The sequence below is a fragment of the Aythya marila genome (assembly GCF_965140915.1).
Source record: "Aythya marila genome assembly, chromosome: 19".
In the NCBI taxonomy this organism is placed as follows: Eukaryota; Metazoa; Chordata; class Aves; order Anseriformes; family Anatidae; genus Aythya; species Aythya marila.
In genome coordinates, this window is record NC_139060.1 from 8675531 (window position 1) to 8694529 (window position 18999).

Below are 18999 nucleotides of genomic sequence, written 5' to 3' on the forward strand. Positions count from 1 at the left end.
TTTCTAGTTTACAGAACATAACTGGATAGTGCAGATGTACATTTTAATTTTAGTTCCAAGACTTGCTATGCAACCTTTAGTAAAGCTGTGCACACTCAGATTTTCAATAGCAGTCTCAGTTTCTCAGTGCCTATAAGAGTACCAAGAAACTCTGGTGCCCACAACTTCCTCTGAAATCCACAAGGAGGGCGTTATTACTCATCCATTTCACTAGGATATATTCTAGTTCTCACTTCAGTCTCTCTAAACCTCCCAAACTCCTCGGAGAAAAAAAAGCACATGGAGCTATAAAGTAATTTTTTATTTTTTTTTATTTTTTTATTTTTTTTTCTCCTGCGTTTTGGGGCTATCTATTGAAAGAATGGGTAACAATGTCAGGTTTCACCAGGTCTGCCCTCAAAGGCTGGTATTAGTTACTGGAGTTACACTGTTTTCTACATCTATTTTATCTGTAGGAAGACTACATTCACACGTGTGAAAGCAATAGCACAAAATATTTCAAAGCAAGATAATCTGTGAGATATTTGCACCCACTCTTCATTTTATTGCTCTAGAAACCTATTCCAAATATTTCTTGATTGGCAGGGCAGGCCCACAAGGTATAAACTAAGATACTACTTTTACCACGATTTCACTATATGGCTAATCTGCTTCTACCAGTGACTTTCAGTCCCAAAAGATAAAATATATTCCAGGAACTATCTTGTATTATCTCACTGTATGTGGAAAGCTGAGAACTCAGCTTTGCTACTCTTAAAATATTCATTTAAACTCACATCTATGTCCAGATCCTTTTTCTAATGAACTATAATGCTCAGCTTCTTATGTATATTCTGGCTCCTGGGGAGCTGCATTAAAGATAATCCTTACCAATAGTCTTATACTCTTTTTGAGGGATTCTCAGACCAGTTCAGCAGATTTCCTGTTTCAGAAGGTAAAAGTATTTCACTATTCTGTGCTGCAAGGAAAGACTATTTTAAAATCACAAAATCAAAGGCTATTCTTCTTTCAGATAGCTTTTTCTAACCATTAGGAACATTGGAGAAACTTTTTCTTTGAGCACTGATACCTGAACAGACCAATGATGCTACTATAGCATCATTGCCACTATAGTAGTATTTAAGTACCTATAAAATACTTTAAAAAAATATACAAATTATAAAACCGCCTATAGAGAAACAATTTAAGAAGGTAGTCCTAATTAAGCTTTTTAACTATTAATTGGCTATGTAATATACTGTATACTGATACACAGAGCAATAATCCTGTCCCCAACCCTTTTTATAACTTATATTCTCACCCCTACTTATGAACATTTAATGTGTATTATTACCTCTATTTCTAAACATTTCTTAGGAACCTAAGGAACCACCGCTTAGCAACCAAAGGACCATCCACCTCATGAACCATCATGAAAAGTTCCAAACTTTCATAGCTCTACCTGGAGTCAACAGAAACTGTGTGACATCTGTATCTATAACAAACAGTTTGCAGGTGACCAGGAGAATCAAACTAATTGTGTTTCATGATTTTGCCTTTCTCTAAGGACTAGATGTGTTATTTTTGCAAGGGCAAGGAATGAAGGACAGAATCTATCACTCAAGTGTCTACGTCTCATTATGATAACTGGGAGTTCTGTTTGCATGAGGCAACAAAAATCAATGCACCACTGTCTTTACGCTTATAGCAACACATAGAAACATACAATTATGCCTATGCCCATTTATAGGAATTCATATCAATGTATGGCCAGAAATACTTATTATACCTGTAAAAAAAAATCTTAATTTTTCTTTGCTGATGTCATAAATTTTTCTAAGGTAGAAATAGCTTTTTCTGTGTGCTCCAGTTTGGAAAACCCCTTTTTATTTCACAGACATTGCTATTCTTCAGCATTTCCCCTGAAGGATGATCACATAGTTGTTTTACTCCTATAGCTCCTACATACTGCTGCCTAAGTCATAGAGAGGAGGTATAACAGAATCAAAAGCCCCGTTTGCTACTAACATCCTCATAACTCAGTTTCTTGCAGGAGAGAAAATGGAAGGCTTTAGGATTGGGATTCTAAGTGCCTGCAATTCTTGTTTTCATCAATGGGAGGTGTAGGTATCTAAAGCTTCTTAAAAATCAAGCCTCGCTGCTTTCAGTGCTGTTTGGGTCTGTCTGGGCTGGATGATTACAATCGCTACAGAAATGCTTAGGTAGACTCCATGATATTAATGAATTCTTGTAGGAGTAATGCTGCAGGCGTGTACTGTGTCCTCATTTGCCTCTGAGTACAACTGCAAAACTGGAGACTTTAACATGTTCTGTCCCTCTTACAGTGTTCCACTAATAATGATCTGCTAAGAAATGTGTGAAGCTTGCCAATATTTCTACAGAATTTTACCACTTTCCTCCCTTCCCTCCCTTCTTCCTTTCTCGTCTACTTGGAGAACACCCTATTAGCTCCCTAATATCTCTCCCATGGACTTTGAGGTCTCAGTTAATTAGATGAAGGACTTCTAGATGATAGGCCCACATATTTTCCCAGATCCATTTGTTAGTTTCATGGGGGAAAAAAATACTCGAAAAACACCTGCAAAGAAGTCATACTGGAGTCTTTCTGCTATAGCAGCTCCTTAACCAGCAACATTAATCCTATTTTTTTCCCTGTAGTCTCAAATATCAGCTGTTGACCTACTGTGCTGTCAATATTCTTCCACAAACCTTTTTGCAAAACAAATGCATTAATCTAATCTTTAGATTTTGCTTCTAGTGGTATAATACAGAATGATTATTTCTGGGCTGGAGTGGGCTCACTGAGAACAAAATAACTGCTTAGAACAGTAAGCAGGGGGTGAAACACTGTATTTGCAGTTTGATGTTTTTATAGTTAACAGAAATGTCAGTTGCTACAGTCACATATAGTTGCTTTAATGGAAGCCTTAAAAGCAGGTGTGGATTCACAGGAGTGGGTGCGAGCTAGGGAGTAAAGTCAAGTCCCTATGAGCACTATCTAAGCAGTAGATGTTGATGCCAGGGGGCAGCAAGAACAAGTCTGTTCCCCAAAGGAACAGAAAACAGGGGATAAAACACATAGGTGACATAGCAAGGGCCTTGCCCACTAGTGTCCAGTCCTACAACACTCTAGGGAGATAAGCAGGGCAGATGAAAACAACAGCCAGACTCAACAAAGAGTCCCAGTTAAAGAAAACAGCATAGTGATGAGACACATAAAAGGGCAAGTTAGGAAACCAACCATCAGGCCAATATTAAGACTAGGTCTAGTGATTTCCAGGTAGGTTTATAGTAACAAGGCATAACTAATAACAAGCTAAGAAGCCAACCTTCAAATTGAAACCAGCATTCAATAGCTCTATAGGCATAAAAGACTATGACTGAGCTGGAAAACAACACTCCCCCCATAATTAAACCAAGCAACCATGATTCTGGGCTAAAGTTTAAATAGAGCTCCTAAGCCCACAGGTGTGGGGAGAGGCACCAGATGAAGCTGGTCAGGGCCATTAAGGCTTTTAGCACAGCTGTTATACTATGAGATATTATTGCAGTGATGTAGTTGGGCAGCTCTTTTCTCTGTACTGAATTTGGACCTGTGTGGGTGAACTTCAGGCTATGCCAACCTCTAGGAAAAAAACAATTTTCTTCTCATAATTCTTCAGATAAAGCTTCAAAGATCCTTTTGGTGTGAAGTACTCTGAACGTTAGCTCTGACCCAGGGAAGAAGGTGACGTTATTCTTTAAGTCTCTGCTGCTCTTTTTGTGATGACCTCTAACAAAGAGTAGCTATCAACTTTTGAAGGAAAAGCAATGTTCTTTTTTTAGGGTCCTTCAGTGTAAGTGATCAGAATACCTTGGAGCATCTGCTCAAAGACATTTGTCCACAGCATCAATTGAGTTTCTTAAGTTTGTTTCTTGAGATTTGCTGAGAGGAAAAAATAGCATCAACAGCCCCCAAAACAACCCACGTATGGCCTACAATAATGTTACCTATACAGATGGAGCAGATCTGTTCTCTTCCCTTCCTTCAGCTGTCTTACCTGCATACTGATGATCTTCTTGAAGCATTTTCCTTGGGCATCTTCCATGACACAGTGAGGCAAATTCACGATCAAGCGTGGCTGTTCCACTTTCTCTGTTCACCCTGGTAGGTATTTCTGTACAGATTAAATTTGATGGACATCTGTGAAATTTTGCTCAGAAGCCTTACGAATAAAAAGTTGCTGTTTAAAACAAAACATACAGCTCCAAATCTGTTGCAGTTTTTTGTTATTCCTTTCCCCCACCACCCCCAGCTGTCTCTAAGCTGCGAACAAGAGTACTGGGTAGCACGAACTGAGAGGTGTTTGAAATGCAGCATTCTCCTGAGTCACTGCTAGCCATCAGTTTCTTTTCTGAATGCTTGTTTTCCCTGCTATGGCTTCAGATCAAATATGGCCTCACATCACATTTTTATAAAAAAGCAATAATTTGAAAAGCCTAAAATCAGTTTTTCTCTTTATTGCAGATGAGTGACTTTTTAAAAATGAAAATCTAAGTGCGTGAAATGTATCACTTGTTTGTGTTTGTGTAAAACAAGGACAGGAGCATCAGCAATATCTACTCTTTTGCAGCAGTAAACAGAAATCTATGTTTTTCATCCATGTTTCAATGAGGATCCAGCAGCAGAAATGCAGAAGTGTTTTATAAGCCTCTAGCTGAATTGTATCAAGTATTTTGTGTATTCTGGTAGTTCCATGAGTGCCATCCTGACACAACCCCTTCCCCAACCCCAGGGCACGTTGACCAGCTGCACACCTTTATCACCTGCGAGACCAAACTGTAGAGGTGCAGGAGCCAAAGCGTATGCACGTACTGACCAAATTGTGACAAGACACTGACTGCACGGTGTATATACAGTGACCAAACTGCCCAGAGATAGCGGCTGAGCACACATTTATCACCTGCGTGGGTACTCAGGACAAAACTATACAGGTGCAGGAACCAAACCATACACACATACTGACCAAATCGTGACAGGACACTGACTGCACAGTGCACACACAGTGACTAAACCACACAGGGATAGCGGCAGAGCCGGCCAGGCCCACGGGCAGGTACCCGATGCCCCACACAGGTGCCCAGCTGAACCACACCAGGGCACCACACAGCCCCGAGCCCTGCTTCCACTCCTCCCCGCCACATTTGCGGCCGTGCCCGGGAGCCTGCCAAGGGTGGACAACGACGGTGGGCGGCTGAACGACACCGATGGGGGGGGGGTCTCTGCCACCGGGCGGACCCCTGAGGTAGCGAACTACAACTCCCAGGCTGCGGCGCGGCTCCTGCCGCCCTTAAGGCCCCCTGGCGGCGGCTCGGGGCTCGGTGCAGGCGCGGCGGGGCTGAGCCGAGCCGAGCCCGGGCAGCGTCGAGCGGGGCGAGGGCTGGGGCTGGTGCCGGTGCCTCAGCGGTGAGGGCTGGGCTTGAGCCGCCGGTGAAGGCGAGAGGAGGAAGAGGAGGAGGAGGAGGAAGCAGCAGCGGTGTGAGGAGCTCGGGAGGGGGGGGGTGCCGGTGCCACGCCGCAGCCATGGGGAACCGCGGGATGGAGGACCTCATCCCGCTGGTCAACCGGCTGCAGGACGCCTTCGCCGCCATCGGGCAGAACGCCAACCTCGACCTGCCGCAGATCGCCGTGGTGGGGGGGCAGAGCGCCGGCAAGAGCTCGGTGCTGGAGAATTTCGTCGGGAGGTGAGGTTTGGGGACGGAGGGGGGAATCCCGGGCTCTGTGTGTGTGTGTGTGGGGGGGGGTCGTGAGGAAAAGAGGTGCGGGGGGGGAGTAGAGAGGGTGTGGGGGGCTTGCAAGGGGTCGTAGAGGCTGTGAGGGGATGCGGGGGGATGGAGGAGGTGGGGGGGCTGCAGGGGGCAGCGCCTCGGGGCGCACGGGCGGTGCGGTGCAGTGCACGGGCAGCGCAGTGCCGGGGGGGGGCTGCGTGTGAGCAGCGCTGCAGAGCGCCGGGGCACTGCGGTGCGAGGTGTGGGGGGGCTTATCTCCTCTCTGGGGGGCTTATCTCTGGTGTGCGGGGGTTGTCTCCTCCGTAGGGGGCCCCTCGAGGCGACAGGAGCATCCCCCCACTTCCCAGTGGGGTTTGGGGTCCCCCATGTGTGGATGCAATTAGGGGCTGGGGGCTGCTCCGGTCAAACCCCCTAACCCCGCAGCCCACCCTGGTGGGTGCCGTGTCGGGGAGGCCGGGGGGGATCCAGGGTTATCTCCTTCCCCTGCCCTCGGGTTGCTGTGGCGCTACCATTTTGTGGCGGGCGACGTAGCGGTGCCTTCCCTTCGTGTGACCTTCGCCTTCATCCTCCGCAGCCCCAGCGATCCGCAGCCCGGCTGCTGCTCCCTGGAGCCACGCAGCACCTGGGGAGGGGGTTGCTGTGGGGGTTGTTCCGCAGCTCGTGTCTGGCCTCGTTAATTAATTGCAGGTCTGGTTATCAAGGTATTTTTTTCACGCCGCGAGCGGCGTGTGGGCTGCTGTTGCCTTGTCTGAAAAGCAGCGAGCGCTGCGATACCTGGTCAGGTGCTTGCGTGGGCTTTTCTTTTTCAGAAAGCTGCATTTATGACAACATCTCGGGGATGTCGTTCCCTCGCCCCCCGTTTTTTTTTCCTCTGAAGTAATCTGTGCAGTACGGAATGGCCTGCAATGCTTTCCTGCTGCTGGCAGGGTCTGCAGTGTGTATGCACAGCTTGTTTAGCTGTGAGCACCCCGAATTTTGGACCTCTGTCTCGAGCAGTGAATGCAGTGTGTGTTCTGGGGAGGAGGTCCAGGATTGCATATGGTTCAAAGAAAGCACCACTGGAGTGAGATTTCTTTAAAAAAAAAAAATAATAATAATAATAAAATACAGGTATACATCCAGAGGGCTTGGAATCCTTTCTAGCCAACTTCCAGCAGTCCATGCAATATCCCCCAGGCATCCCAGGATTCATGCCAGGGGAAGGACACTGCACGAACACATTTTACAGAGCCTCTGGTCATCAGCCACAATCCACTTTTTTTATCCATAGACCCAGGAAAAAAATGATTCCCATGACCAAAGCGAGAGACTTGCAGTGCCATAGCTTACTAAGAAGGGGAAAAGAAGTCCCCTGGAATATGTAAGCAAAACATTCACCTGTTGGCTCGGCTGTTTGCATGCTTTCTAAGTGCTGGCAGCCTAACCTTGTAAATCCCTTCTGGAGGATCTGTGCAGTCAGTGCTGCAGTGGCGTAATGTGTAATGTACGGCTGTTGGGCCAGCGCAGGGATTGTCGAAGGATAGCTGATGGATTGGGGTATGCTGCCCCTTTCTTTCCCTCTGAGCAAACACAAGGGGGTATCTTAATCCTTGGTGCATCTCCACTGGTTCCAGTTGAGAACTGGGGAGTCTGTCTGCCTGTTGGAGATCAAATGAGTTCAATTGTTTTCTTGTTTTCTGCCTTTTTTGGGTGATTCCTGGGAGAACTCGTGACCTCACTGTGCACCATCAGTTGTCTCTGCAGCAGTGTGCATGGCGTTGTGGCTTTTAGAAAATGAAATATTGGTGGGTCCCCAAGCAGGAGCTGAGGGGCCTGAGTGAAGCTGCCTGTAGAAAAGCAGTTAGAGGAAATAACTGGAGTGGAAATGGAAAACGTGTCAAAGGGAAGAAGTCTTTCTCCATTTGATACCCTCGAGAGCTGGCTAGTTTAGAGACTAGTAACATGAGCCCTCTTTCCACAGAATGAATGCGTGTATGCTGCAGAACCCAATCTTGTTAAAATAATGTTGGGGCCCTGCTGTAGTGCATTGCCTCATCTTTCTGTGTAGGTATTGAAACCCATGATAAGAAGCTATGAAATAGTATCTAGAAGAAGCATGGCTCCTCCGTGTCATTGTGGTAGGGGCTATTTTCTTGGCTGAGTAGGCATAAGGCAAACTGTGTAGCCCCACTGTGACCGAATACAGTTATACAGGCTGCAGTGTGGACACTGCATATGTCACTGCTCCAGCTGGATCCCGGGATGGTGGCGTGGCAGCTGCTCACCACACGGTGAATGCGGGTGCTGATGAGCTGGAGTGGATGGAAATTTGTGTGAGAACAAACAGTGATGCAGTCGGACTGACTGATGTGCTTGGTGCGGGCACTTCAGAGGGGCTGGAGGCCCTGCCAGGGCCGACATCCTGCTCGTACCTATGGGACTTGTTCCGAATTGTCACCAAGCCATGTTCACATGGCAGGACAGCACGCTTATCCCCTGTGTCTGACCTAGCCTTTGGCTGTGCAGGGCTCAGCCGAGGGCTGCTGCTGGCATCTTGCAGTAGCACCAAGTCCCACGCACGCTGCAAACCTTGAAGCACAGAGGATTGCTGACTGCAATCAGTGTTTACTTGTGTATCTTACCAAACAAATATTTTTTTCCTCCTGAACGCAAAGGCTTCCTAGTTGCTGCTAATTACTCTTTCAGTGTCATTTATTCTGCTGTTAACAGATTATCCAACAGTGCAGAGCCTGTATTTGTAAGACCAGATGTCGATGAGGCAGCTATGTGTGCTTTTGCTGCCGAGGACTCAGCATGGTGACTAGGGTACTGGCTGATGGTGTTAAAATCACTGAAGAGACAAGAGAAGCTGTATTGAAACCAGACAGGTGACACATCTCTTCATAGACTGGTTTATCCTGGGCCTCAGAACTGGAAGGAAGGTTAATCTGGTCAGCTCTAGGCATTTCCTGCTGCTGTGGTTATAGGCTCATGGGCTAATTCGGCTTGGAAGGGACCTCAGGGGGTCATTTAGTCCACGCTTACAGTGTTGCTACCTCCCTGCTGCCACCTTTCTTACGTTAGATGGTCTTAAAGCTCGTACTAGTACCAGCAAAATCAGTCTAATTAAAAAAGAACTAGTCATATTTGCTTGTATGATTTGAGACAAAAGGACTGAGAAGGGGGGAAATACAAGACAGCCCACAGAGCTGTTTGTAAAATCGTCCATGTTCATGCTACTCCTATTTTGCTGTGTGAAAATAAATCATGACCAGGAGCCTTTTTAAAACCCTGAGATGTCAAACCACTGTTACATAAATCTTTGGATTTGTGGAAGTATTACTGTTATCTGTGCTTTACAAACGGGACGAACTGAAAGCGCTGGACTGTGTTCAGATGGCTGCATGAATGTCTGTGCCTTGTGTTCTCGTTGGCTGATCCAAGGCGGCGTGCTGCTCAGCCCCGTTAGGACAGCTGCGTTGCTCTTCATGGAGAAAACAAGGCACCTCTGACTTCTGGAGAACAGATGGCCTAAGGGGGCTGCTGAGAAGGGGATGACTAAGAGCTGGGAACAGTAGGTGGAAGGACTTGAATGGAGGTGAAACCATCGTGCTTCTGATCAAGGGAGCTAAGCCGTGCCAAAGCTGCAGGAACTGAATTGGTGTTTATTTGATCCCAGACTTGAGCACTAGCCTCAAAAGCATCCCCCTCTCTTCTGAACTTTTATATTCCAAACCAAATAGATACGCTTAGCAGGCTGTCGCCAGGCTCTGATGGTGCATGCTGAATTAGCTGATGTTTGTAAATTGCCTAGAAGGAAACTGGAGGCAGGTATGGGCGTAAAACTCAGTTGTGTTGAGCTAGCCCCATCTCTCCTAGCAAACAGATTTCAACAATAAAAAGGTCTTCTGTAATATGCACTAACATGGGTAAAAGAGCAGGGGAAATGCAGCACTGCAATGTCTGTGGCAGTAGTAAGGATAAATACCTAAAGATAAAGGCTGGTACTTGTGCTACAGTGGCTGCTTTGACAAAACAAGACAGGGCAAGGCAATGTGCTACGACTGTCTTTGTTTTGCTGTGTCACATACTGAAAATACAAAGCTAGACCATGAAGCCACAGACTTTAGCTTGGCTTCTGGTTTAATTTTGAGGAATAGCTTAGTATCTTCATGTTTCAACCTTCCTCAGCCATGTAGAGAAATACTTCCACTCAGACGATATGATGAGGGCATTCATTCTTTGATAACATGTACTTGGCTTTGCTGTGGGAAGCTTCTTGAACAAAATACCTTCAGAGGTCAACAGCAGCATTTAACAACTACCCAGAAGTGAAAGATCCTACGGGGATGCCTACAGAGATGCAGATACCTGGCCAGTCCAGGTACTGCAGGAAACGAGTTTTGTCAATAATCCTCAAGCTTTTAATTTGCTCAGTCTTCTGCAGTACTTGCTTTGTTAGCTTGAAGGTTGTCTAAGGGGACTGAGGGATTAAATCTAAAAATCATAGCTATGTTGCATATAGATCAAGGCTGTCTGCTGTACTGGGTATTGCTGAGCATCAGTGCAGTACTTTAGCAGCAGATAATTTAACCAAGAAGATGCACTCACTGACTTAATCTCCTCTAGCCACAAAATGGGCCCTTAAATGTTTGTTTTGGTTTTTCTTTTTTCTGTTCTGCTTTGAGATACGCTTACATGCTCAGAGTGCTGGTAGAGAGACTCACCCAACAATTAAGGGTCTCTAATTATAAATACATCTATGAGCTGGCCAAATGCTGTTATGTATTTGCAAGTTAAATCATTTCCCAAGCATTGTCTGGATTTTTATTTGGGGTTGTAGAGGATGATCCAAGAGCTAGGAGTAGGGCTCTGCTGTTTAGGGACGTGTATTGTGGCCAAATAATAATCCTTTGAATGGCAGCAAGCCTTTGGTCTATAGTGAAGAAAATACCTCTCTTCATCCTGGATTAATTGGGGAAGGAAAAAAAAGGTGTGGAACAGTGGAGGAAATGAGTAGTCTTTCAATAAACCACAAGATAAATTATTTTAACGTAAGAAAAATCTATATAGCTCCTAGCAAACACTTGTGGGGGAGGATAATTAGAAGGGCATGGGTAATTAAGTTTAAACATAACATGAGTGGCTGTAGGAAGAAAAATAAAATGCGTGAATCTGTGTTTGTAGGTGCAGCCGTGTCTGCTTGTGTTTATCCTCTGACTATTGTGTTAATCTTACAGGGGTTGGCTCAAGCGAACACAAGGCTGATATATTTTCTGCTTCCTGCAGCAGCTAGATGTTCTCTGCAGATCTTGCTGTCTGACCGTATTCTTCAGCTTAACTCTTTAGTGATGATCTCACGCTTCTGGTAACCGCCACAAGCCTTAGATTCAGTAGGGAAAGAGCTCCTTATGGCACGTCTTGGGTCATGCCAGAATTTGCGCAGGGAAAGAAAGCCAGCTGTGCTGCTGAGCTGGGAGGTGATGCTCGGTATCGTGCGAGGTGGGACTTGTGTGGACCTGCTGGTGTGTGAAAGTGACAGGTCGCCTTATCGCGGCTGGCGTTCGTCACCTGGGAGCCAGCAGGCTGGGAGGATGCCTTCTCTGCTAGAGTGGGCTTTTCCTTGTTACCATGATAACCTTCATGTTGGGGATCTTGTGGCATCCTGAGCATAATTAGTCCTTACTGTGCCTTGAAACAGGTAAGAGGTGTTCTTGTACTTGCTCTATAAACAGCATGCTGCGGCACAGGGCTGATAAGGGTCTGCAAAACCAGGGGGTGAATGAAGGCAGAAGCTCCCAAAAGCATTCCTATATGCTAAAGCTGTTATTCTTCTTCAAAACTCGACATGCTTGAACTTTTCACACTTTTTTTTCTTTAAAAAAAAAAAAAAAAGACAACCCCAAATACTGCGAAGACAAGCTTCTATTTTTAAAGACTCCTGATTGTTTTCAGAAGCCATAGTTCAATACCTAGCTGGGGATGCCACGTGAAGTCCTTGAATCTACCTTCCCCAGATGCCGTGAGTAGGCAGAACTCCGCCAGGCTGAAATAGAAGGTGTGGGAGTCTGTCTGAGGCGCCTCATGTCTGAGGCAGCCTCTGAAAATGTTATTCTAAGGCAGGAAGCTGGTCCCCTTCCTGATCGGGTGAATTCCCAAACATCCCTGCTTTGGACTTCAAGTTTGAGCCTGGCAGTCCAAGAGTGAGTAAAAATTCTGGAGGGAGGATTTCATAACACTTTTATGAAAACCCTTTTTGAGGGGAAACAGAAGTTGTTGACAATTTAGTTTAAGTTAATCAAGGAAACGTAGCTCTTGTTGTTTATTAGCTGCAGGCATGAAACTTGTTATTGAGCAGCAAGTTTGTTAGATGCAAACCCGTGAGTGCTCCACCCGTGTGAGCCAATACTCAGATTTTTGTTTTCAGCAATGCATCTGAGTGGCAAAACCAGAAATCTGACTGAAGGGTGGCAGGCGGTCACCTAGAAGCACGTCGTGATCGGCCTATATGCCCAGTGCAAAACTGGTTTTGAGGTGGCAGCATCTGTGAAAAGGAACTTACTGGCAGTAAGAACAGCAACCCTTTTTTCTTAATATGCCACTAAAAAAAAACCTTTGGGTGTAATACTTTCCTTCTTGGACTCTCAAATGTGTAACTGGATGAGTCAGAGCACTGCTGGCTGGGAGGAGAGCTAAAACTAAATATGCCAAAAAAAAAATCCTGTCATGCATGGTGGGGAAATAGCCCACTGCTGGGCTCGTTTCTCACTGCACCTGAACTGAATTTTTCCCAATTTCAGCCCTGGTTTTGCACACCCTGACTGAGCAGAGAAGCTCAAGGTGTGCTGTCTGACGGGCAGGCCTGGCTGGCTGTGGGGTCAGGGTCCTGCTCTCAGCTCTGAGCCGAGGTTCTCGTGGGGTTCACTTACTGCACCTTCCTGCAGAAAGGTGAGGCTGTCGGTCTCTGCCATGTCACGTACGCTTATCGTTAACAGATGCTTGAAATGACACTAGAAAAGGTCAACCAGAAGAAATAAAGAGCTATTTTTATTAAGAATAAATGGAAGCTGTACAGGGGCGATGCGGCGATACCTGCCTGAGCCCTGTGGAGGACCTGCTGTCCGTACAGCGCTGCTGTGCCAGGGGCCTTAGCTGCTCCTGCAGCCTCGCTTGCCAACTGGTATTGAACATCACAGGTTGCTTAGATCTGGGAAACTGGGACTGGTGCTGCTGGCAGAGACCACTCCCTGGGTGTGAGGAGCTGGGGATTTCTTGGAAAGCGCTGGGGAACAAGAGGCTGTGTTAGATGGGGTGGTAGCACTCGAATTTTTGAGTGTAGACTGAGATGCATGGAGAGAGCTGTGTAGGCTGGGAACTTCTTGGGGCTCTGTTTGCACACCTGCTGCAACATGGACCTTAGCTCCTTTTGTGTAATCTGACCTGAATCGAACCCAGCAGCCTGGCTGGGTAGGGCAGGGATGGGTACTGAGCACGGGCTTTGGAGAGGAATGAGCCCAGGGCTTTGTGCCTGGTGTGTTGAAGCTCACAGGTGGCTGCTTGGACCTCTAGCAGGTTAGTCTGCAAGCAAGCCACATTCCGAAAAGCTCCAAAATGCTGTTTGTCTTTATTTATGTTTATTTATGATCCTTCTAAAGCATGGATCATGCTTACTTTGTGTGACCCGATGGAGTTTAGTCGTGAAAATTGGGTGTCTTACTCAGGACTAGCTGCTATAAATACTGGGGTGGCTGTGAAGAGAGGGCTGAGACAACACTTCGGTGCTTACCGAGGAGCGGGTGAGAGCGTGCATCGAAACATCGTGACTGGCAGCCCAGAGCACAACTTCGTGTTAGATAATTAAGCAATTATGCCAGGTGACTCATTTATACTTTGTACTTGTGTCCGAACTTTGTTGTCAAAGTCCTGTTAGTGAGTGCTTTTTATCAAAAATCAAATCTAAGGCAGCCCAGCAATTTCCTTAGGCTCTTGTATAGATGGAGAAAAGCAACAATTAAGTTGCTGAGGGTTGTTTCCTGCATGACCTTCAGGCTTGTCACAGCCCCCGGGCTGGTCTTGACTATAACAGATAACTGCTTTTCTTCCCTTCGAGACACGATACAGGAAGAAGGAGCCCTGAGCCTGAAATCTAACAGCGTCTCAGATCTCTGCAGTGTTCGATGCTCTCCCAGCCCTGGTAGAAGCAGCCAGGACCAAATGGAAGCGAGGTGGTGTTTCGGAGCCTGCTCGGTCTCTTCTTGCAGTTTGGCACACCACGCTTTGGGAGGCCTGTTGGAAGCAGGCGTTATGCAAGCTCCTCCAACTGTCTTGCTGACTGCAAGCAAACTTGCCAACTTCTGCCACTTTTCTGCAAATCTTGTGACTTGTGTGGTTTTCCTCAGAGGCCTGGACGCAGCAGTTAGGCTAACAGGAGAGCAATGCAGATTTTTGTATTGAAAACATCCGTTCCTAACAGGGATGCTTGGGGGTAGCTGTCTTTAAAGGTTACTGCTTTAAAGTGTTCCAGGAGAAGCATAAAGAATTCCAGTGCTTCTGTAAGGCCTGCACTGTAAAATGTTGGCCTTCCCTTTCTAAAAATTGGGGCTTATGTCCCCATACTATAAGCTCTGTTAAAATACTTGTACTGCAGCCATAATGAACAAAAAATTATACAAAATGAAGCTTGGAATAAACCCAGTTCCTTACTTGTGACTGAAACAGGAATTTAACTCAAGTCTCTGGGGGTGAAAATACTATTTTAATAATTTATTGCCTCGATGGTCCCCTTTAACACTCCCTTTCCTGTTTCTTATGGCTCTAGGTTGTGTTTTTGCAGCTGTGTGGAAGGGTGAAGAGTTAATGCTTCCATACCAAAGAGGAGAATTGTGGGGATCCTTACTATGCTAGGACTCGCTTTCTGTATGTGAAGCAGTTTTGATGTAAAAATGGCCAGCACTGCACTGGGATGCCTGAGAAAGGACACGGCAGACTTTAAACTGACACTGCAGTAGGTTTTGGCTGAAGAGCAAGAGCCAGGCAGTGTTGCTGTAATGCTGTATGAAGGCTGAGCATAAGCTGCGGCCATATTTCAGAGCAGTTTTTCAGCTGCATTTAAACCCTTTCCGAAAGCATCGCAAGGCAGAAGCCTACAGAGATGCTGAGTAGTTGATTCTCAACATCTGCAGGCATTTTTACAGCAGAGCAAACTTACCCTGGAGAGCATTAGGAGAAACCTCTCTTTTTTTTTTGAGATAGAAGATCCAGGGCTGGGGGAGACTACGCTGAATTTCTTAGCACAAGGAGGAGATACCTAAAGGCAAAAGCCTTTGAACAAGTCTCTGCTCAGCTCCTCTTCTTTGCATTCCTCTTACTCCTACATGTGTAAAGGCAGAGTAAATTCTGAAGGATCTGGCTCGGGGCTCTGAGAACAAATTAGCAGGCCATTTCAGCTCTGAGAGCTCTTCCTCATCTGGGTAATTACAAACTTCTATGAACGGAGGCTTGTAATGATAATAACTGTCCATTTGCCACCTGCCTGCCGGCACAGGAACGGCTCCCTGTCAGCAGGGGAATACACCTGGTGACCTTTTAGTTCAGAATTAAGCCAGTAGAAGGCAAAGCTCGAACTTGGACAGTTTTTATGCTAATTTTTGTCTCCACTATCTTGCTTTGACTCACTCTGAATGTCTACCCCTCTGAGTGGGGAGGGGGCCCACTGTTTCTAATATATGTTAGGTTTTCCTCTCTCTGGCTGCTGTGATCTCTTGAGTAATCTCTGGATATTTCTTAAGCTGATTGTGCTTTTACTTTTAATAGAAGCTTCTCTATGAATAGCTGGGAATTGCCTGAGCATGGTGATGGCTTTGAGAGGAGATCTGTTGCAGCAGGGTTATAGCTGGAGGCAAAGGGGGGATTGGTACACACCAAAATGCAGAACATCCTCCAGGGATCGGTGCACGGCACGTGTCATGCTTCAGAGACGATGCTGCAGCCCCGGTGCTGGCACTTGGGGCACCTCTTTGCATCAGCACACCTCTCGGATGGGACCCCTGCAACATATTTCTTCTGTTGGGGCTCTGCTGCTTTGGTTTGATGTTCAGGTTCGTGTGTGCCTGTTTGTACATGATGTATTTGTTATGCCAGGGCTGTAAAATACCTGGCGCTCCGGACTCCTTTTAGAGAAAAGAGGTTATTTGTCTATAAAAACTCATTCAGGAAACTGAAAGAATGATATTTAAAGAATGCTTAGAGCAAAAGAACAAGCGAAGACCTGCATTACCATGGTATTTTGCTATCTTCTGTTTGAATACCTTTGACCTTGAACTGGACAAGCAAAAGCAAATGGTGTTAGTAATCAGTGTGTTGGTTTGAAGGGGTGAGGGGAAGATATCAGGGGAAGGGGTTCAGGTAAACACTTCGTGGAAAATGGAGAAAGGAATGGAAGACCAGAGGACTCTGGTCTGTTTGTCCTGGTCGTCACACCACATTTCCACTTTAGAATCAGAGTGCCTGGTAACATGCAACACCAATTTTGACCTTCTACTGCTTCTTGAATTTAAGCTCTCAAAGTTTTTCGTGAAGGTATGGGCTCCTTTAGAGGTCACCCCCTAAAGCTGCCCAGAGGAAAGATACTCCCTGGGCCATGAGGAGTGCTGCCCCACCAGCTGGACAGAAAGGCTCTGGTGAATGCATCCTCCTGGTGAAGCCAGCCAGAAAGGGGATGGCTTCCCTCTTCTGGGGCTGCTGATCCATCTCCGGTGTAGCCTGGCGATGGAGATGCCTTCAGTGGTAATTAGAGTTTAAAGTAGAGTTTAATGCCTCTGCTCTAGAGGTGCTAGCAATCCGTATGCTTGTTCTCCTTCAAGGGCTTAAGGAGCAGTCCCTCTGCACCACGTTTCTCGTCAGGGTGATCCTAATTATATCTGAAACTGCAGAGGTGCAGCGCATAGCAAGGAGCTTGGCGCTGTTCCTGCGTGCTTCCCCAGACAGAGCAGAGATGTAAATTGGCATCTTAAATCCCCTCTGCAGGACAGCCCTGCACCTCGGGCAGCTTGGCCTGGGTGCCGAATGACGCAGTTACCCTGAGGAACTCCTGCCTGCCTGGCCTGTTAGTAGGGAGCTGGCCAGCCTCACTGCCCACAGCGTGCTCTGCCTCTTACCTCTGCAAGATGAATTCCCAGGCTACGTAGATTCAATTTTATAAACCAACCACTTGTGTCTGGCCACTGATAGCACATCACAGTTCGAGATACCACCCTTTTTCCTCACACAGCTTCCGTTTGGGTTATCAGTGGGCTCACCAAAACCATTCTGCTTTTTCTAGTGAACCCTTTCAGTTCCCTGTACCCTCTGTGACATTCTGCCTCTTGGAGACTGTCTCCTTCCCTGGCACATGCTGCTGCCTGGGGGAGGAGGACGTGTCATACTGCAGTGCGTTGAGCATCTCTGTTCTCCTTGCAGCAAACCCCAGGACTCCAAAGGTGGCAATCTTAACAAGAAACCCAAGGTGACACCGTGAGTCTTTGGTGTCCTTGAACCTACCATTTTACTGGGTTTCCCTCTCTGGAGAGGAGGGCAAAAAGGGGATAAGCCCCTTGATTTCTGGAGCCTCCATGTGATGAACAGCTGCAATATTGGTTACTGCTACGTGGTCTGTTGGTGTCCCCCAGCACAAGACAGCCTTTGCTGCAGGGCAGCTTTTAGTCTAGACTCAGCTGCAGCCTGTCTCTGGAGAGGTAGGACAGATGGTATTTCCCCACTGGTGGTGGGGAAATCGCAGGGTCAGCGTGTTGCTTGTCAGTCTTAGCGTGCATTAATCCTACCGTGTTTTTGTGGCTCTGCTTTCCCATCAGTTACTCATTCCTGCCCCAGAGTTTTATTGTACAGCTTGTCCTTTTGTTTCCTCCCTGCTCCAGTTGCAGGTGCTGTGTGGGTCATGTTTTTCAGGGCTGCAACTGTTGTGTTATGGCAAAGCCAGGATTTGTCAGTAGGTTTGTTTGTGCCAAAGCAGAGCGGTGTTACTGCAGAATTATGACAGATCAGTGCAGCCTGAGGATACCAGCAAAGATGCTGGGTCATGGCTTTACCTCTGTGGATATAAAAACTGGATTTCTTTACTACTGCAATTGGGACTGGGCTAATTGGACTTGCTAGGTTGTTGATGATGCCTGGTACTGTCTGTGTCTCTTTTTTTTGGCCAGTGTATATATGCCTCAGTGAGAGCAAAAGGCAAACTTGCTTCTGTGTGGTGGTGGTGAAAAATCAGCAAGGCAGGCAGAGGTCTGTTTTACAGCTTCTGGGGTGGAGAGTGACCTGTTCATGCTGTATTTCCTATAACTGTGGCTGTGGAGGCCTCTGGACCTCACCAGTGTTGTGGTTGCTATTCCCCTGAATCCTGGTATCGCTGCCCAGATCTACTGTTAGGTGGGTTTGTTTGTTCATGAATGAATTGAAAATTCAGAGCCCCGAAGGTGAAATCAGCCTTGTTTTCGTTCTCCTGGGATTGTTACCCTTGAAATCGAAGCTGCGTTTTCCATGAATGTGCAATCTTTGCTGCCACATCCACTTAGGATGTACTGGGCTGCTTTTTCCCTTGAGTTCCTGATATTGTCATGTAGAATCAGTGCTGTGTTGTTCTTTACCTCAAATATCCCAAGGTGGCAAGCAAGATGCAGGACTTGGTTCTGTCACCCAGAAGATCCCGGAGGAAGCTGCACGCAGCACTGCTGCAGTTCTCCAGCCTCTCAAGGCTCTTCCCTTCCCCAGTGCTGCAGCCTGGAGTCAATGCGGCATTTGCTATAATGGGCAGTGACTTTTTGAGACCAGGCTTTGCACCGTAGGCTGTACCACTCTCTAAATAATCTTCCTTGGTGAAATGCAGAGCTCCAAACAACAGAATCCTTTTACGGTTGCTACCTGCAAAAATACAAAGGGGGAAATTGGCTCACAAGTGCACTCGAGGTGTTGAAGTGCCCTGTTTTCCTCTCCCATCTGTGTTTTATGTCCTCACATGTTCTGGGCTAACCCATCTGCAGGATGATAGCAGGGAGGGATCTGGCAGATAAGTCAGCCCTCGAAATGGAGGAGGGGAAGGATGTTCCTGATTAATTCTCTCACGGCAGAGATGAACTGAAGCAAATGACATCTCGGGTGAGGTGGTGGGGTTTGTGCGCCAGGAATACCTCTTGTTCCTCCTGCAAACTCTTGACCTAAAGCTGCAGACACTTGCTTTAAATCTGTCAGCCTCAGCAGCTT

General features: G+C 46.6%; 1 protein-coding gene across 3 annotated transcripts in view; it reads left to right on the forward strand.

Moving 5' to 3' along the window:
* The first annotated feature begins 5438 nt into the window (after positions 1-5438).
* DNM1 (dynamin 1) overlaps positions 5439-18999 on the forward strand; it is a 67327-nt gene continuing 53766 nt past the window's right edge. For 2 of the 3 annotated variants that reach the window (XM_082775781.1, XM_082775780.1), the window contains exon 1: positions 5439-5724. In XM_082775781.1, coding sequence (XP_082631907.1) covers positions 5564-5724 — 161 coding nt within the window. In that variant the 5' untranslated portion in view covers positions 5439-5563. The remainder of the gene's footprint in view (positions 5725-18999) is intronic. The other variant, XM_082775779.1, reaches the window with a different exon arrangement.